At 36.1% G+C, this 17,281-nt stretch overlaps 1 protein-coding gene across 6 annotated transcripts in view; it reads left to right on the forward strand.

Moving 5' to 3' along the window:
* NFAT5 (nuclear factor of activated T cells 5) overlaps window positions 1–17,281 on the forward strand; it is a 127,147-nt gene that overhangs the window by 79,547 nt on the left and 30,319 nt on the right. For all 6 annotated transcript variants that reach the window (XM_074405543.1, XM_074405548.1, XM_074405562.1 and 3 more), the window contains 3 exons: window positions 4,972–5,164; window positions 8,233–8,423; window positions 10,092–10,264. In XM_074405543.1, the coding sequence (XP_074261644.1) occupies window positions 4,972–5,164; window positions 8,233–8,423; window positions 10,092–10,264 (557 nt within the window). The remainder of the gene's footprint in view (window positions 1–4,971; window positions 5,165–8,232; window positions 8,424–10,091; window positions 10,265–17,281) is intronic.

Below are 17,281 nucleotides of genomic sequence, written 5' to 3' on the forward strand. Positions count from 1 at the left end.
GTGTCCTCATATAGTTTACATCTTTTTAGAGGATTTTAGACTTAGTTTTTTTCTCTTTGATGACAAGAGAAAGCTAAATTGATAGCTTGATTCTCATCATTTAGATTCATGTAAGCTTTCTTCCTTTGATACTAATGCATTGGATTCAAGATTTTTTTTTTAATCACTAATTTTTTTTTTCTGTGATTCTGGGTTATTTACTTAGAGGGTGATGAAACAGGATCATGGTACATGTTTGAGTTTTCTTTCATCTCTGCCAGTTCATACTACCTACTAATATGGTTCAATAGCTATGTTACAGAAAATTCACTGCTGTAATGCAGACTAATGTGACTTATTTTTAATTCCTTTAGTAATTTTATTGTAATATTTAATTGCTAGACTTTTAAATTCAATTTGTCTATAGTACACTCAAAATTATTTGTTAAAATTTAACTAACTAGGACCCAGGATCTCCTACAATATCAATTTTACACAAAAGTGGTCAAGATGCTTTAGATTGGTTTACTACTTGATGACATCACTGATCTTTTTTTGGTTAAAAATCCAGTTTAATATTATAGAGAATATTTTTAATGTATATTAAACTTGCCATTTAGCGTTCCCTCAGTACATTTTTTAAAGTAATATCTACACTTTAAGCAATATTTATTCTATACTGCTTCTTTATCACCTTTGGGGTGATGTAGTTAAATGAAAATTATATTTAAATGCTTTTTAGTTTTAGAAAGTCCAGATTAGTAAATTACCTAAAAGAAAATAAGATAAACTCTTTCCTAAAATGTTGCTGGTTAATAGAGTCAAGAATTTCAGAACATAATATTTGTAAAAATATTATTTATAAAATAAGACTCAAACATAATGAATACTGCACGTAAATAAGTAACTGTGATAGTAGCACAGATCTAAAAGGTTCATGAATATCATTTAATTACATATGTATGCTTATTTGGGCTTTAATAGAGAAAGTCTTTAAAGTTCCAGAAGATAGATTTTCATTTTTATATCAAAATCAATGAAGATTCAAATTAAGAGAAAATACAATTTTTACTTATGGCTAGTAAACACAGTGATTTGCAGTTGCTAATTAAAGAAATATCTTGACCTTCATCTTTTCTGCTTCTACTTTTGTATGATAGCTGTATCTTAGAAATGATTTGAGGTTACCCAGGGAAAGTATAATGACACTGGTCAAGACAAACTTCCATGAAATAATTCATGGAGCAGAAACTCCATCAAGCAGAAGAAATGTCCAGCTTCTTAGGTAATGAAAAAAATATTTGAAACTAGTATATGGAAATGATGGAAGAAGTTTAAAATTGGAATTTATAAGAACTATGTTGAGGAAAGGATGAAACCATACCTAAATATAGAAAAATAGGCCTTAAAAATAACTTTTCAGAGCATCTCAAGCTAAAAGCCTGTGTTCTTCAACAATAAAAAAAAATCTTAAAATGTTTTGAGAGATAAGAATATAGCCTTAGAGCTAACGTGCTGTGAAATTACAATTTATATCATATTGAGTATTTAGAAAATGTACTTTCAAATATATTGTATACAACAGTTTATTGATCTTCAAAATACCACATAGAAATTTGATAGCTTGTGGATGAAAATAGCATTTTTAAATGACTAAAATGTTAGAGTTTATTAAGAAAATAAAACCTTTTTTTAAAAGAAAGCTTAGTATTTTGAATATTCCTAGCCATATCATTCTTGAATGTCTCAACTAAATGTCTTAAGAATCACTTGCCCCATGTCTCTTCTAGATATTACTGCAAGTTAAGATACGATGTCATCTGGATGTGAAACCTACTTGAGGCTTTTTGTAGTGAAAATTATTTTTTTGACATAGGCCACCAGAAGAATTATGCAGCACAAATAAATTAGAATGTCATTTAAGACTTCTGAATAGAATATGCCATGATGGTGGATTTTCCTTTTTACTTGTCATTTAGAAGTAAAATCCCATGTAACTGACTGCTACTTTATTTTTTCTTAAGCCATCATTCCTTAAAAATTAGTAACTACTACTTTTCTAAGTATTAGTTCGTGTTTTCATAGTTTTACATGTCTGTACATCTCAATATGTATGTATTCCATTTTACATTTAAATTTAGAGAATAAAGATAGTTTTAAGGACTTCTAAAGTAGCATTTTAGAAATTGCTTAATTACATATGATATTCGTCTTTAAGCCATGTGTATACTCACCCAAATGAGATAATTTGTTTTACTAAATAAGTAAAACTCATTTTCATTTATTTGCCCTTATAAATATTAGCTTGACTAGCATAAGTGAGTATAAAAACATGTCTTGCCAAGTTAATCAATATGCTGTACGAATTTTTCCTATATTTCAAACTAAAATTTTCCCTTTTCTATTATGAAATTTATAGATATATATTATAAATATTTGAAAAATGCAAGAAAACACATCATCTAGTCACTCAATAAACCTGCTGTTATCATTTTGCAATATTTTCTTTGTTCCCTTTGTATGTATATTTGGGGAATATTTCTACATAGTTTCAATACATGAATATTTTTACTTTGATTTTAAGGTTGGTATAAAACAGAATATAGACTTTCGTGTGTAAGGAATTGCACACTAGTTAGACAAAATGTTTGAATCTGTAGCCAGAATGATGAGAAGAACAACAGGGTTTATTGCCCATTGTTCCAGCTTCAACACGATAGTTATATTCGTAGAATTTATTTTTCCAGGCCCTTTTTAAATGACTTGCACAGGTAATCTTTGACTGACTATGTCAAACTTACATGAATGGTATTTTTTGTCCACTTAAGTCCTTTCTCATCTTAGGTCTCAGGTCTTTCTCATCTTACTATTACAGAAACTCCTTTTTTCCCCTGCTTTCCTTTCTTTGTCCCTTTTTTCTTCTTCTTTGCCTCATTAACAAACATTTCTTCGGCACCTGTTATGTTTCAGGAACTGTGCAAAGTTCAGGGAATATGAAGAGGGTTAAGCACAGTACTTGGCTTTAGAACTTTTCCTCTTAACTATCAGTCTTACTGAATACCTGTGCTAGTTTTTCATTCCTTCTTTCCTCCATTCTACTGGCCCTTTTCCTAGCAAAAGATTCAGCCTACTCCCCATTTCCATTGAAGATACTACCTTTCCTCGCTTTGTTATTGATGATTGAGGCAGTAACTCGGTTAGAGCTGGAGGGGTAAACATGAGAGCCAGGTCTAAGGCTGCTTAGCTCTTCCATTTGAAGTCATAATATTCCTTCCGGGATCTGGTTGTTTTTAGAGGAGATTTTTGTCCACAGTCACCTGGCTCCTGGATCTTCAATGTGAGTCAAAACTTAGGACTAGGAGAGTCACAGTGAAAGCTATGGCCCTGACTTTATTTAAAAACATACATGAATAATTTTTTTGTTTGTTTGTTTTGAGACAGGGTTTCGCTCTTGTTGCCCAGGCTGGAGTGCAATGGTGTGATCTTGGCTCACTGCAACCTCCGCCTTGTGGGTACAAGTGATTCTCCTGCCTCAGCTTCCCGAGTAGCTGGGATTATAGGTGCCTGGCACCACACCCAGCTAATTTTATGTATGTTTAGTAGAGATAGGGTTTCACCATGTTGGCCAGGGTGATCTCAAACTCTTGACCTCAGGTGATCCACCTGCCTTGGATTCCCAAAGTGCTGAAATTACAGACGTGAGCCACCACGCCATTGCTCAGAAGGAAAGATAACTAGCAATATTATTTTCTATTTATGTTTATTATGTATTTGCAGTGCTTTAACTATTTTACAGATTAAATGTGTTTGCCTGAAGTCATAGCCACCATTTGGGATACTGTTTTTCTTTGAACATATACTCTACATAGCAAATGCATTATAAATAAATGTTAGAAATATAACTTAAAAAAATAAGGACCAGGCACAGTGGCTCACGCTTGTAATGCAGCTCTTTGGGAGGCTGAGGCAGGCAGATCAGCTGAAGTCAGGAGTTCGAGACCAGCCTGGACAAAATGGCGAAACCCCCATCTCTAACAAAAACACAAAAATTAGCTGGGCATGGTGGCGTGCACCTGTAATGCCAGGTACTTGGGAGGCTGAGGAGGAGAATCACTTGAACCCAGCAGGTAGAGGTTACTGTGAGCTGAGATTGTACCACTGCACTTCAGCCTGGGTGACAGAGCGAAACTCCATCTCAAAAAAAGTAAAAGATACAATACTGGTATTATAAAACCCAGATTGTAAAATTTTTATTGAGGGCTTTAATTACCTAACTAATCATAAATAAAAATAATCTGAAAAATCACACTTCTAGAAAAGATTGTATAGAATAAAGCTAATTTCCCAATAAAAATTGAATCACTAATCTTTTATTATAATTTCTTCACTTTGATTTACTGAGAAGGATACCCAAAAGAATATGCTACATATACCTTCATGTGGTTTGTAGGCCATTTTGTATGGGGGTATGTAGGGGTTTTTTTGTTTTTTAGTTTTTGCTACCCTCTTTTTTTTTCTTTTCTTTTCTTTTTTTTTTTTTTTTTTTGCTTTGCAATTAAAAAATAACAGTAGGTAATCTTATAGCTTTATATAGAATTTGGAATTTATATATGGAATGCATACATGGAATTTTTAAATCTTATTTTGACTGAAGTGCAATGTGAAAGGTCATAGTGACATTAACTATTCTTTGCTGTTATTCTCAGTTTATTGCACTCAATCTTTCTCCCTTCCTCCTATCACTCATATACATTCGTTTTCTGTCAAACTTACTTTCTCTTATTTTTGTATCATATAATGAACTTTTAATAAAACTTTGAAGATACTTTGTTTATGTATCTTTCTTTAGGCAATATTTTATTTTGCCAGTATCTAAGTAGTTGTTTTTACTATTATTGCCAGTTCTGTTTCTTCCTTTGTCTTAAATGACTTTTATTTTTTATCAAAAAACTCTTTTTGATACTTTCCCCATGTTGTGCTCTGATTTCTCAGAACATTGGAAAACCAAAAAGGAACTGGAGTAAAGAAGAGCCCTATGTTGTGTGGACAATATCCTGTTAAAAGTGAGGGAAAGGAGCTGAAGATAGTTGTGCAACCTGAGACACAGCACCGAGCTCGGTACCTTACTGAGGGCAGCCGCGGCTCAGTAAAAGACAGAACACAGCAAGGCTTTCCTACAGTAAAGGTATTTACTTTATTTGTCATCTGAATTTTAGTTAAAATGTAAAGGGAAATGAGAATATGTCCTGAAAAGTAAAGTATTTTCTTTTTTTTTTTTTTTTTTTTTTTTTGAGACAGAGTTTCGCTGTTGTTACCCAGGCTGGAGTGCAATGGTGCGATCTCGGCTCACCGCAACCTCCGCCTCCTGGGTTCAGGCAATTCTCCTGCCTCAGCCTCCTGAGTAGCTGGGATTACAGGCATGTGCCACCATGCCCAGCTAATTTTTTGTATTTTTAGTAGAGACGGGGTTTCACTATGTTGACCAGGATGGTCTCGATCTCTCGACCTCGTGATTCACCCGCCTCGGCCTCCCAAAGTGCTGGGATTACAGGCTTGAGCCACCGCGCCCAGCCAAAGTAAAGTATTTTCAATCACGAGTTTTCTTCCTTCATATTTGATATTTGAATTAGATTCATCCCAAACTTTATATTTAGAAAGATTTTTTTTTTTTTTTAGATGGAATCTCACCCTGTTGCCCAGGCTGGGGTGCAGTGGTGTGATCTCAGCTCTCTGCAACCTCTGCCCCCCAGGTGCAAGCGATTGTGCCTCAGCTACCAGAGTTTCTGGGAGTGTGCCACCAGGCCCAGCTAATTTTTATATTTTTAGTAGAGGCAGGATTTCACCATGTTGGCCACACTGGTCTCAAACTCCTGATCTCAAGTGATTCACTTGACTTGGAGGAAGAAATATTAAGGTGAATTCAAAGAAATATAGTAGAAATTATTAAGAACTTGAAAATAAGGGTTTTGAGATGATTATAGTAATCAGGACTATTGGACTGAGGAAAGAATTGGTTTTAAGTCTTCAGTTTAAGAAATAGAATATCAAAAAAAAAAAAGAAATAGAATATCATTTGTATATACTGAAGTAAAGGGGAAAAGAAGAAAATGAGAAAAAAAAATGGGATATCAGTTGAGCCTTAATTTTTTTAAAGGTTGAGACTAAAAGTTAAAAGAGACTTTAGTGTTAGCACCTAGGATATCTTGTTATAAAGAATATTTGTCTTTGAAGACAAGCCTCAGAAAAATGGGGGAATAGGGAGAGGACTTAACAAGTGTTCCTACCCTTTGCAAAATACTAAATAGGGAGGAATTTTGGCTAATCACATGGTAGATTCTTATTAAATACAGTTTGTATAAATATATTAGTTGAACAGTATTTTAAGTTTGGAGCAGAATTGGACTGCCTTTCATTTTATACTTGAATGAAATTATGATTGAAACTCTGAATCCGAAAACGTGTCTGCCACCATTTATAAAGTTGGTTAATAGTCACATATACAATATCATGTCTACCTCTTTTCCTAGCTGCTACCTTAACTCACACCCAATCCTTCAAACCCAGGACAGGTAATAGGCAAGTGAGAAACTTATGTTATGCTTTGTGTAAATATTTGTCTAGCCAGATTTTTTTTTTTTTTTTTTTTTTTTTTGAGACAGAGTTTCACTCTCGTTACCCAGGCTGTAGTGCAATGGCTCGATCTCGGTTCACCACAACCTCTGCCCCCTGGGTTCAGGCAATTCTCCTGCCTCAACCTTCTGAGTAGCTGAGATTACAGGCACGCGCCACCATGCCCAGCTAATGTTTTGTATTTTTAGTAGAGACGGGGTTTCACCATGTTGACCAGGATGGTCTCAATCTCTTGACCTTGTGATCCACCTGCCTCGGCCTCCCAAAGTGCTGGGATTACAGGCTTGAGCCACCGCGCCCGGCCCTAGCCAGATATTTTGGTAGTTTGGTCATTATGTTTAACTGAATTGCCCTGACTTTTAAGTTATGTTTTGTCTAGTTCAAAGTATTGTTAGATTAATTGCTTTACTATGATAGGGAATGAATTGACCTTAAAAGTTTATTTATAGCTGGGCATGGTGGTGCATGCCTGTAATCCCAGCTACTTGGGAGCCTGAGGCAGGAGAATCACTTGAACCCGGGAGGCGGAGTGTTTGGTGAGCTGAGATCACACCATTGCACTCCAGCCTGGGCAACAAAAACAAAACTCCATTTCAAAAAAAGAAAAAAAAAGTTTGTTTAGTCATTCATTCAACAAATACTGCACTCCTAGACAAGAAAAAAAATCTCCTAGTTGGCTGCTACTATGATTAAAAAAAAAAACAACAAAACAAATACTGCACTCCTCTGTGTGCCAGACACTGTTCATCTAGGTTCTGCTGACCAGCAATTTGACTAGTTTGCTTATTATCCTCATTATACCATTTTACAGAGATACAACTGTACTGGAATAGAAAAGATGTGTCAGTTTTTTAAGCACTTGGTATGCATTGTACAATTTACTTTGTAATTTTCTGCATTCTGTGTTAGCAGTTTCAATGTTTAGCTATAAATCTTACCAAGAATCAGGATTGGAAACACTTGTTCCAAAGTGCTGTTTTAAATATTTATTTATTTTTCAGCATACAAATTATAATTTAATTTATGAAGGCTTGCTAGTGACCTGCAATCATCCATAGATCCTAGTTTGAACTAGCAGCCTCTTGGACCATAACATTTTGGCCCAGGATTAATAATGTTGTATGTATGTATCTAGTTCATGAAAATGAGCTTAATTTCCCTGTTATTTATATAGCTTAACTTGTACTTCTCTACTCAAGTAGCTTTAGTTAGAATAAAAATTTGGTATATGTACTTTCATTTCATAATGATGATGATGCCATCAACACAGGTTTGTAAGTTTTTTCATTTAGTTATGATGGTAGGTCCTGAGTAACCCAAATGCTGCCCAACGTGCTGTGTATTCATTCTCATCTGCTTGTACAAATAAATTATAAATGATAATTTATCATCTAGCAACTAAATTTATAATTTAAGTATAGTTATTACAGAATTAAAACCATGACTTCAGGAATTTAACCAACTCTTTTGTGAAAATGTTTTACCTTTATTTTTCTGGAAGATTTAAATGTTTTTAAATGTAATCCAGTTACAAGTAGAGGATTTGGTCTTAAGTATTTGATTTTATAATTAGATTATTTGTAATGCTAATTAGTGTTTCTGCTTTATGTTTTCTGATTTCAGCTGGAAGGCCACAATGAACCTGTAGTGTTGCAGGTGTTTGTGGGCAATGACTCTGGACGAGTGAAACCACATGGATTTTATCAGGCCTGCAGGGTAACTGGACGAAATACAACTCCTTGCAAAGAAGTGGACATTGAAGGCACTACTGTTATAGAAGTCGGCCTTGATCCTAGCAACAACATGACACTGGCGTAAGTACTTAGTAATAATTTTTTCATTATATATTACATTCTTGTGTTAGGCAGGAGAATTGTTCAGTTTCTAATGTACAGAAGATTTTGGGTATTTTATTAAAATGTTTTAAATAATTATGAATAAAAAAAGACATTACTTGAGACTGCTAATGGGTTAAAATTAACTGTTTTACCCTTTAGTAAATAATTCTCATGGTTGGGCCGGATGCAGTGGCTCATGCCTATAATCCCAGCACTTTGGGAGTCTGAGGTGGGTGGATCATCTGAGGTCAAAAGTTCAAGAGCAGCCTGGCCAACATGGCGAAACCTCGTCTATACTACAAATACAAACATTAGCTGGGCGTGGTGGCATGTACCTGTAATCCCAGCTACTCAGGCAGCTGAGGCAGGAGAATTGCTTTGAACCCAGGAGGTGGAGGTTACAGTGAGCTAAGATCAGGCCATTGAACTCCAGCCTGGGCAACAAGAGTGAAACTATGTCTAAAAAAAAAAAAAAAAAAAGTTGAATACACATGGTAATAAGAAGCTAAAAACATGCCCTTTAAAAACCAACTTCCTGCCAGGCACAGTGGCTCATGCTTATAATCCCACCACTTTAGGAAGCCAGGGTGGGCAGATCACTTGAGCCAGGAGTTCAAGACCGGCCTGGGCAACATAGTGAGACTTCAGCTCTACTAAAAATATAAAAATTAGCTGGGGTAATGGTGCATGCCTGTAATCCCAGCTAATTGGGAGGCTGAGACATGAGAATTACTTGCACTCAAGAGGCACAGGTTGCAGTGAGCTGAGATTGCACCACTGTACTCTAGCCTGGGTGACAGAGCAAGACTCTGACTCACAAAAATAATATAAAATGTAAATAAATAAAACCCAACTTCCCAGAAATAACTACTGTTTTTATGTTTATCTTCATAGTCTTTTTTGGACACAATTGAGAAAGTACTGTACCCATTGTCTTGTAATCTGCTTTTTATTTAATGTATCATGAGCATTTTTCACATATCATTCAACGTGATAACATACTTTTTAGTGGCTGTCTAGTATTCCATCCTTCTGGAGGCAGCTACTAATTTTAAAAGTAAAGTCCATTTTCTCTATTTTCTGAATTAGCTCTGTAAAGAAAGAGATTAAATGTTTTTTTTTTTTTTAAGGAAAAAAAAAAAAAGGTCCCTGGCTGGGTATGGTGGTGACTCATGCCTATAATCCCGGCACTTTGGGAGTTTAAGGCAGGCGGATCACTTGAGGACAGGAGTTCAAGACCATCCTGGCCAACATGATATAAGCCCATCTGTACTAAAAATACAAAATATTAGCTGAGCATGGTGGCGGGCGCCTATAATCCCAGCTATTCGGGAGGCTGAGGCAGGAGAATCCCTTGAACCCAGGAGACAGAGGTTGCAGTGAGCTGAGATCATGTCACTATATTCCAGCTGGGTGAGACTCCATCACAAAAAAAAAAAAAAAAAAAAAAAAAAAGATGTCTTATAAGCCATTACTTATGTTCAGATTTTAAAATGGTGATTTTTGAACTTCGAACTTTGTGACTTTATTACATATTCACAGAATTAATAGATAAGCAAAATAAAAAAAAAAAACACATTTGTTTAAGAACATTATACTATTTATATAACAAAATGTCCCTTTATATATTTTTTTCTGTATTAGGGTGGACTGTGTAGGGATATTGAAACTGAGGAATGCTGATGTTGAAGCCAGAATAGGAATTGCTGGTTCCAAGAAGAAAAGCACTCGTGCCAGATTGGTTTTTCGAGTTAATATCACGAGGAAAGACGGCTCCACTTTGACACTGCAAACACCCTCTTCTCCAATTTTGTGTAGTAAGTAAGAAAATGTAGAGATATTAAATATATGGAGTTCCTTTCATTTTCTGTTAATCTTTTAGACATCTCTAAATTTTAGATAATTTCACATACTCCAGCTTGTGATCATGCAAAATTTGAAATATTTTAAAAGCAGTAGTCAGATTTTCTATACTAAACTAGTGGTGAATAATTGGGATACAATTCAAAAGGTGTGGAGCATTTTGTAGTTTCCTATTATTGTAACATACTGATATAAAAAGTAATTTGGGTCAGGCATGGTGGCTGCCACCTGTAATACCAGAACTTTTGGAGGCCAAGGTGGAAGGATCACTTCAGCCCAGGAGTTTAAGACCAGCCTGGGTAATGTAGTAAAAACCCTGTCTTTACAAAATAAAAAATATATATATTATAATAATTAGTTGGGTATGATGGCTTGTGCCTGTAGTTTCAGCTACTTGAGAAGATGAGGCAAGAGAATCACTTGAGCCCTAGGAGGTCAAGGCTACAGTGAGCCTTGACCATGCCACTACATTCCAGCCTGGGTGTCAGACTAAGACTGTCTCAAGAAAAAAAAAAAAGTATTTGAGCAGGTTTTATTTGAGCAGGTTTCAGAAGTAAATTACAAAGCCAAAGCATTTTCCAGGTATCTTCACTGTGTGGTAAATTGCTATGGTTCTAACTCTGTTTTGTGTTAGAATATGAGTAAGATAAGCAGAACTTTGCAAATAACAACATGTCAGATGTTTTGATTACTAATTATAATACTATAGTATAATGTCGGGGGTGGAAAATGAAATTCTTATCACTAACCTTGGCATGTACCGAAAATGATGTGTGCACGTTTGTGTGTGTAAATTCAATTATGTTGCTATATATGTCTCACCATAATTGTAGTTTCTCTCTAATGATTATTGTTACAAGTAATAAAGAGGAAATTTTCCTTTCCACATCTCTCTTTTTTTTTTTTTTTTGGAGATGGAGTTCTGCTGTTGTTACCCAGGCCATAATGCAATGGCACAATCTCAACTCACTACAACCTTCACCTCCCAGGTTCAAGCAGTTCTCCTGCTTCAGCCTCCCAAGTAGCTGGGGTTACAGGCATGCGCCACCATGCCTGGCTAATTTTGTATTTTTACTAGAGACAGGGTTTCTCCATGTTGGCCAGGCTGGTCTCCTGTCGGGCTCCCACAGTCTCAACTCCTGACCTCAAGTGATCTGCCCACCTTGGCCTCCCAAAGTGCTGGGATTACAGGCATGAGCCACGGTGCCCGGCCTCTTTTCAAATCTCTTAAGATTTTCATTATGGATTTTTTTTTTTTAAAGCATTGCTTCTTCACAACTTATACCTGAATTCAAAAGAGCAAAAGATAGTCATTATTCCATTCAATTGGACTTCCTTTTGGGTTATTAGGGGTATTATGACTTGCCATTCCTTAGACAGTTACAGAGCCTTATTAATTTAATTGTTAAATTATTCAGCCTTTGTAAATCATATTTTTCCTTTTAATTCATATCAGAAATTTAGCTTAGCAAACACCTTAATTTTAAAAAGAAAGCACTAGAAATATCTTTCTGCTCTCAAAAGAACTGTTTGATTTCTCTATTTTTCAGTTATGAAAATTTTGTTTTTATATTAGTGTTTCCTTAGGTTATTACATTGGTAATGTTTACTTATAAAATAGACTGTTTTTAAAGTTCGTGGATTCCATGTTCATTCCATCACATTCAGATAGAGATAGAATAAATAATCTGTAGAGGGTTTATTGAATTGTAAAGCCTTTCTTATTAGGGTGCTCAATTTCTGCATTTGTTATAATTCATGATACACTTCAACTTGAATATTATTAGGATGGAGCTCCAGTTTTAGTGGGGCATATGCAGTTCTTTTACATGACCTAACACCTCGAGTATGATCATAGCCACCCTCTAAAGGCCACAGCCAGCAGATGCTTAAATAGTTCAAATCATACTGCTTTAGCAGGGACTGGGAAATGGTTGCTCACTTGATTTCATTGCTTGCTGCTTTCTTCATTTGTTTATTTTGTTCATTCATTTATTTCCTGTTTAATTAAGGTAGTGTTAAAGAATGACTATATTTCAGCTAAAAATAGTAGAAAATACAAAAGAAATTGAAAATGTGATTTTTAAAACATGTTTATCTGCAGTTATTATCATTTCTTAATTATCATCATTAATGATAATATTATGTTTACATTGCAAAGACTATACACTTCCTAGGAAGCTGGTCTGTGTTTGTGGTTTATATGAGAGCCAGTGTCTGAGATAGCTATGAAAGCTCTAAGAAGCTGCAGCATATAGTGGAAGCCATAGATAACTGATGATAAAAGCTCCCATGTTTTGAACTTCTAACTATGTGCCTGGGATTATATTAGCTACTTTGTAAGCATTATATCATTTAACTGTCACCTTAATGGATTCCATCCTATTTTGATGAAACTGAGACTTAAGAGATATTAAATAACTTCCTCAAGATCACATAGCTAATAAATTGGAAGACCAGGATTCAAACGAAGCCTCTGCTTTTAGTCACTGTGCTATATTGCCACCACAATCACTTAAATTGCAGTATTGAAACTAAGTTTAACTTCCACTTCATACTAGTTATGGTCTTTGAATATTAAACTGTGTTATAGTATGAAATTATTGTTTAGAGAACTGTTTCCTCTACCTGGGAGATTTATGTTCTGTAATTTAGATCTTTTATCAATTTAGAGAGTAGATTTTGATTTCTACTAGGAGATTTCACTGAATACTTATGTTGTTCCTTCCGTTTACTTTTGCAGATGCCATTTATTATGGAGGTGTTGAATGTAGTTTTACATCCCTTTAATTTGAGCTGATGTCTACTATAGATAGGAAGGATTTTATTTTGACTGATGATACCATAACAGTGGATATACTTTTAAAGTTATATTGCTTATTATTTATTTATTTATTTATTTATTTATTTTGAGACAGAGTTTCGCTCTTGTTACCCAGGCTGGAGTGCAATGGCGTGATCTTGGCTCACCGCAACCTCCACCTCCTGGGTTCAGGCAATTCTCCTGCCTCAGCCTCCTGAGTAGCTGGGATTACAGGCATGCGCCACCACTCCCAGCTAATTTTTTGCACTTTTAGTAGAGACGGGGTTTCACCATGTTGACCAGGATGGTCTTGATCTCTCGACCTCGTGATCCACCCGCCTCGGCCTCCCAAAGTGTGCTGGGATTACAGGCTTGAGCCATCGCGCCCGGCGCTTTTTTTTTTTTTTTTTTTTAAAGAAGAAATCTGTGTGCGGTGGCTCATGCCTGTAGTACCAGCACTTTGAGAGGCTGAGGCAGGAGGATCACTTGAGGCCAGGAGTTTTGAGACCAGCCTAGGCTGGTATCTCTTCCTGTTTCCTTCTGTCTCCCATCCAACCCAGTTCTTCTCACTAACCAACTTTCTTTTCACCTCTTGTTTTACTCCAACTGTTTAAACCTACCCAAAAGTTTTTATTCATGGAAACTAACACAAGCCAGAAACTTACAATGGAAGTGTATTGAACAACATAATGAGAGACAAAAATTAAAAAAAAAAAAAAAAAAAAGCCAGGCATGGTGGTATGTGCCTATAGTCCCAGCTACTCAGGAGGCTGAGCGAGAAGGATCGCTTGAGCCCAGGAGTTTTGAGACTTCATGTGTTGTGATCACATCACTGCACTCCAGCTTATGCAAGAGACCCTGTTTCTAAAAAACAAAAAGGAAATTGTTTAATTTTTCATTTATTGTTTCTAGCCTACTTTTTTTTTAACAGTTATATTTACTGGAGGCTACGGTTTAGTTCAGGGAAACAGTATTGTGTTCTGACAAGAAAATAGTGGTTCTCAATCCTGGTTATAGGTTAGAGTCACCTGTAGTGCATTAAAACAAACAAACGAAGACGTGCCAATTGATGGTTTGTTTTTGGAAAGCTTCCTAGTTAATTCAGTGGATAGTTACAGTGTGCATAACTCTAAAAATAAAGATGATAATGCCGGGCGTGGTGGCTCAAGCCTGTAATCCCAGCACTTTGGGAGGCCGGGGCGGGTGGATCACGAGGTCAAGAAATCGAGACCATCCTGGTCAACATGGTGAAACCCCGTCTCTACTAAAAATACAAAAATTAGCTGGGCATGGTGGCACGTGCCTGTAATCCCAGCTACTCAGGAGGCTGAGGCAGGAGAATAGCCTGAACTCAGGAGGCAGAGGTTGCGGTGAGCCGAGATCGCGCCATTGCACTCCAGCCTGAGTAACGAGTGAAACTCTGTCTCAAAAAAAATAAAAAAATTAAAAAATTAAAAAAGATGATAGTTTAAGGAGCTTACAGTTTAGCAGGCTAGCAGAAAAACAGGCAAGTAGATGTCCAATTTTACTATAAAATTATATTAACTTCCATATATATGTATATGAAATTGTATATAGGCCAGGCGTGTTAGCTCACACCTGTAATTAGCGCACTTTGGGAGGCCAAGGAAGGGGGATTGCTTGAGCCCAGAAGTTTGAAATTAGCTTGGATAACAAAGCAAGACCATGTCTCTATTTTTTTTAATTGTATATAAAAATTATATAAGCTTCCATTGTATTATAAAGTTCTAGAAAGATACTATACTATATAGTAGATGAGTGAATAAAGTACAGTGGAAACATAGTAAGAGCTTCTAATTCAGACTGCTCCTAGATGATAAAACTTATGCCATCTTGTCTTAAAAGACAAATGGAAGTAAAACAAGTAAAATGGGATTTAGAAGAAGGTCATTCTGGGCAGAGATATTCATGTATATATATGTTCCCTGAAAGGGTATGATTCTTTTGGTAGAAATAAAAAGAGTTTGATGTGATTGGAACAAAAAGGTATACAAGATGAAGTGGTAAGATCTGAGGTTACAGAGGTAGGCCACACCTCTTTCATAAAGAGACTTGTGTGTTCAGCAAAATAAATTTGAATTTTATCCTGACCGCTTAGGAAGCTTGATGCTTGAACTTAGACTTTGGGGTCTGGATATGGGAGGAAACAAATAAACATAAAAATAGTATACAGCAAAACATAGGAACCAAAAAATTTTTTATTTAAAAAAAATTTAAAACGTTTGTTCCATTATAAGTTTCTGGCTTGTATTTATTTCCAAGAATATAAAAGTTTTGGCAGGTTTAAGCGGTTAGAGTAAAATGAGAGGTAAAAAGGAAATTGGTTAGTGTGAAGATTTCGGATTGGAATGGGAGATAGAAGGAAACACAAAGAGAGAGAGGTGAAAAAGGAAAGAGGGGCCAAAAGGTGACAAGAGTTGGAAGGGAGAAGAGGAAACAGATACTTAATCTTCATTCTATAGACACTCAGTGGAAAGAATTTCTAATACCAGGATTCATGCAGTACTTTGTGGCTTTAAAAAATTTACTACTTCTAATTGTTGGTTTAACAATGGCCATTGGATGCTTTGTCTTGTTTGTTTTTAAGCAGGTAGAAGATCATCCCCTTTTACATTCTTAACATCTTTAGTGTTCTCCAGACAATATAGGTATATATGTTTTTTGTTTTGGCATGTATGTTTATATTACTTTGTTATGTTATATCAAATTAAGAATATCAATTTTCAGCCAGGTACAGTGGCACATACCTGTCATCCCAGCTACTTGGGAGGCTGAGGAAGGAGAAACACTCAAGCTCAGGAGTTTGAATCCAGCTGGGATCCAAACCCATCTCTTAAAAAAAAGGCAAGGTGCAGGTGTACACACCTGTAATCCCAGTACTTTGCGGGGGCGAGGTAGGAGGATTGCTTGAAGCCAGGAGTTCAAAACCAGCCTGGGCAACATAGCGAGAACCCATCTCCACACTCACACAAAAATGTTTTAAATTAGCTGGACATGGTGGCATGTGCCTGGAGGTCCAGCTGCTTGAGAGGCTATGATAGGAGGATAACTTGAGCCCAAGAGTTCAAGGATACAGACGGTGAGCTGTGGTGACACCACTGCACTCCAGCCTGGGCAACAGAGTGAGGTCTTGTTAAACCTGTCTCTGAAAGAGAAAAAAGGCTGGGTGCGGTGGCTCATTCCTGCAATCCCAGCACTTTGGGAGGCAGAGGCGAGCAGATTACCAGGTCAAGAAATTGAGACCATTCTGCCCAACGTGGTGAAACCCCATCTCTACTAAAAATACAAAAAAATTAGCTGGGCGTGGTGGCATACACCTGTAATCCCAGCTACTCAGGAGGCTGAGGCAAGTAGAATCATTTGAACCCAGGAGGCGGAGGTGGAGGTTGTAGTAAGCTGAGATCTTAACACTACACTCCAGCCTGGTGGCAGAGGGAGACTCTGACTCCAAAAAAAAAAAAAAAAAAGAGAGAGAGAGAAAAGAAAAAATTTTCATACCTACCCTTCGGTAGTAATTTTTAATAGGACAGAATTAATCACGGCTTTGTGATATATATTAGATTTTATCCAAGCTTACTAAATTAAATATTACTCTGAATTTAAGAATTTTCTACTTTTCATATTTCTACCTATCCCACAACTATAGGGAAAAGATGATGTTGTTAAGTAAACTATCCCTCTCTTAAAATTTTGGATAGGATTAGTAATTTATATAATCAGATGTAGGCGTTGTACTCTAAAATATTCCATTAAGTATGTATTTCTACTAGACATTCTTACAAAGCCTTATTTATTCTTTTGGCAGGTTGAAGTATTTCCTTATTTTTCAGTTTTCAGACATTCATTTTTTTAAAATTTATTTATTTATTTATTTTTAAGACAGGGTTTCACCATGTTGGCCAAGCTGGTCTTGAACTCCTGGCCTCAGGTGATCCGCCCGCCTCGGCCTCCCAAAGTACTGAGATTACAGGCATGAGCCACCACGCCTGGCCTCAACTTTAAGACTGCTATTTGAAAAGCATCTAAAAGAACATAGTTTTTCTAATACCAAAAAGGTGTTAGCCTTTTTTGTGTTTTAAGCGTTATTCCTTTCAAGAGTCAGCTTATAAATAAACATAAAAATAAAATAAAACAGTTGGGCCAGGTG

This window comes from Saimiri boliviensis, chromosome 1 (assembly GCF_048565385.1).
Source record: "Saimiri boliviensis isolate mSaiBol1 chromosome 1, mSaiBol1.pri, whole genome shotgun sequence".
Classification (NCBI taxonomy): Eukaryota; Metazoa; Chordata; class Mammalia; order Primates; family Cebidae; genus Saimiri; species Saimiri boliviensis.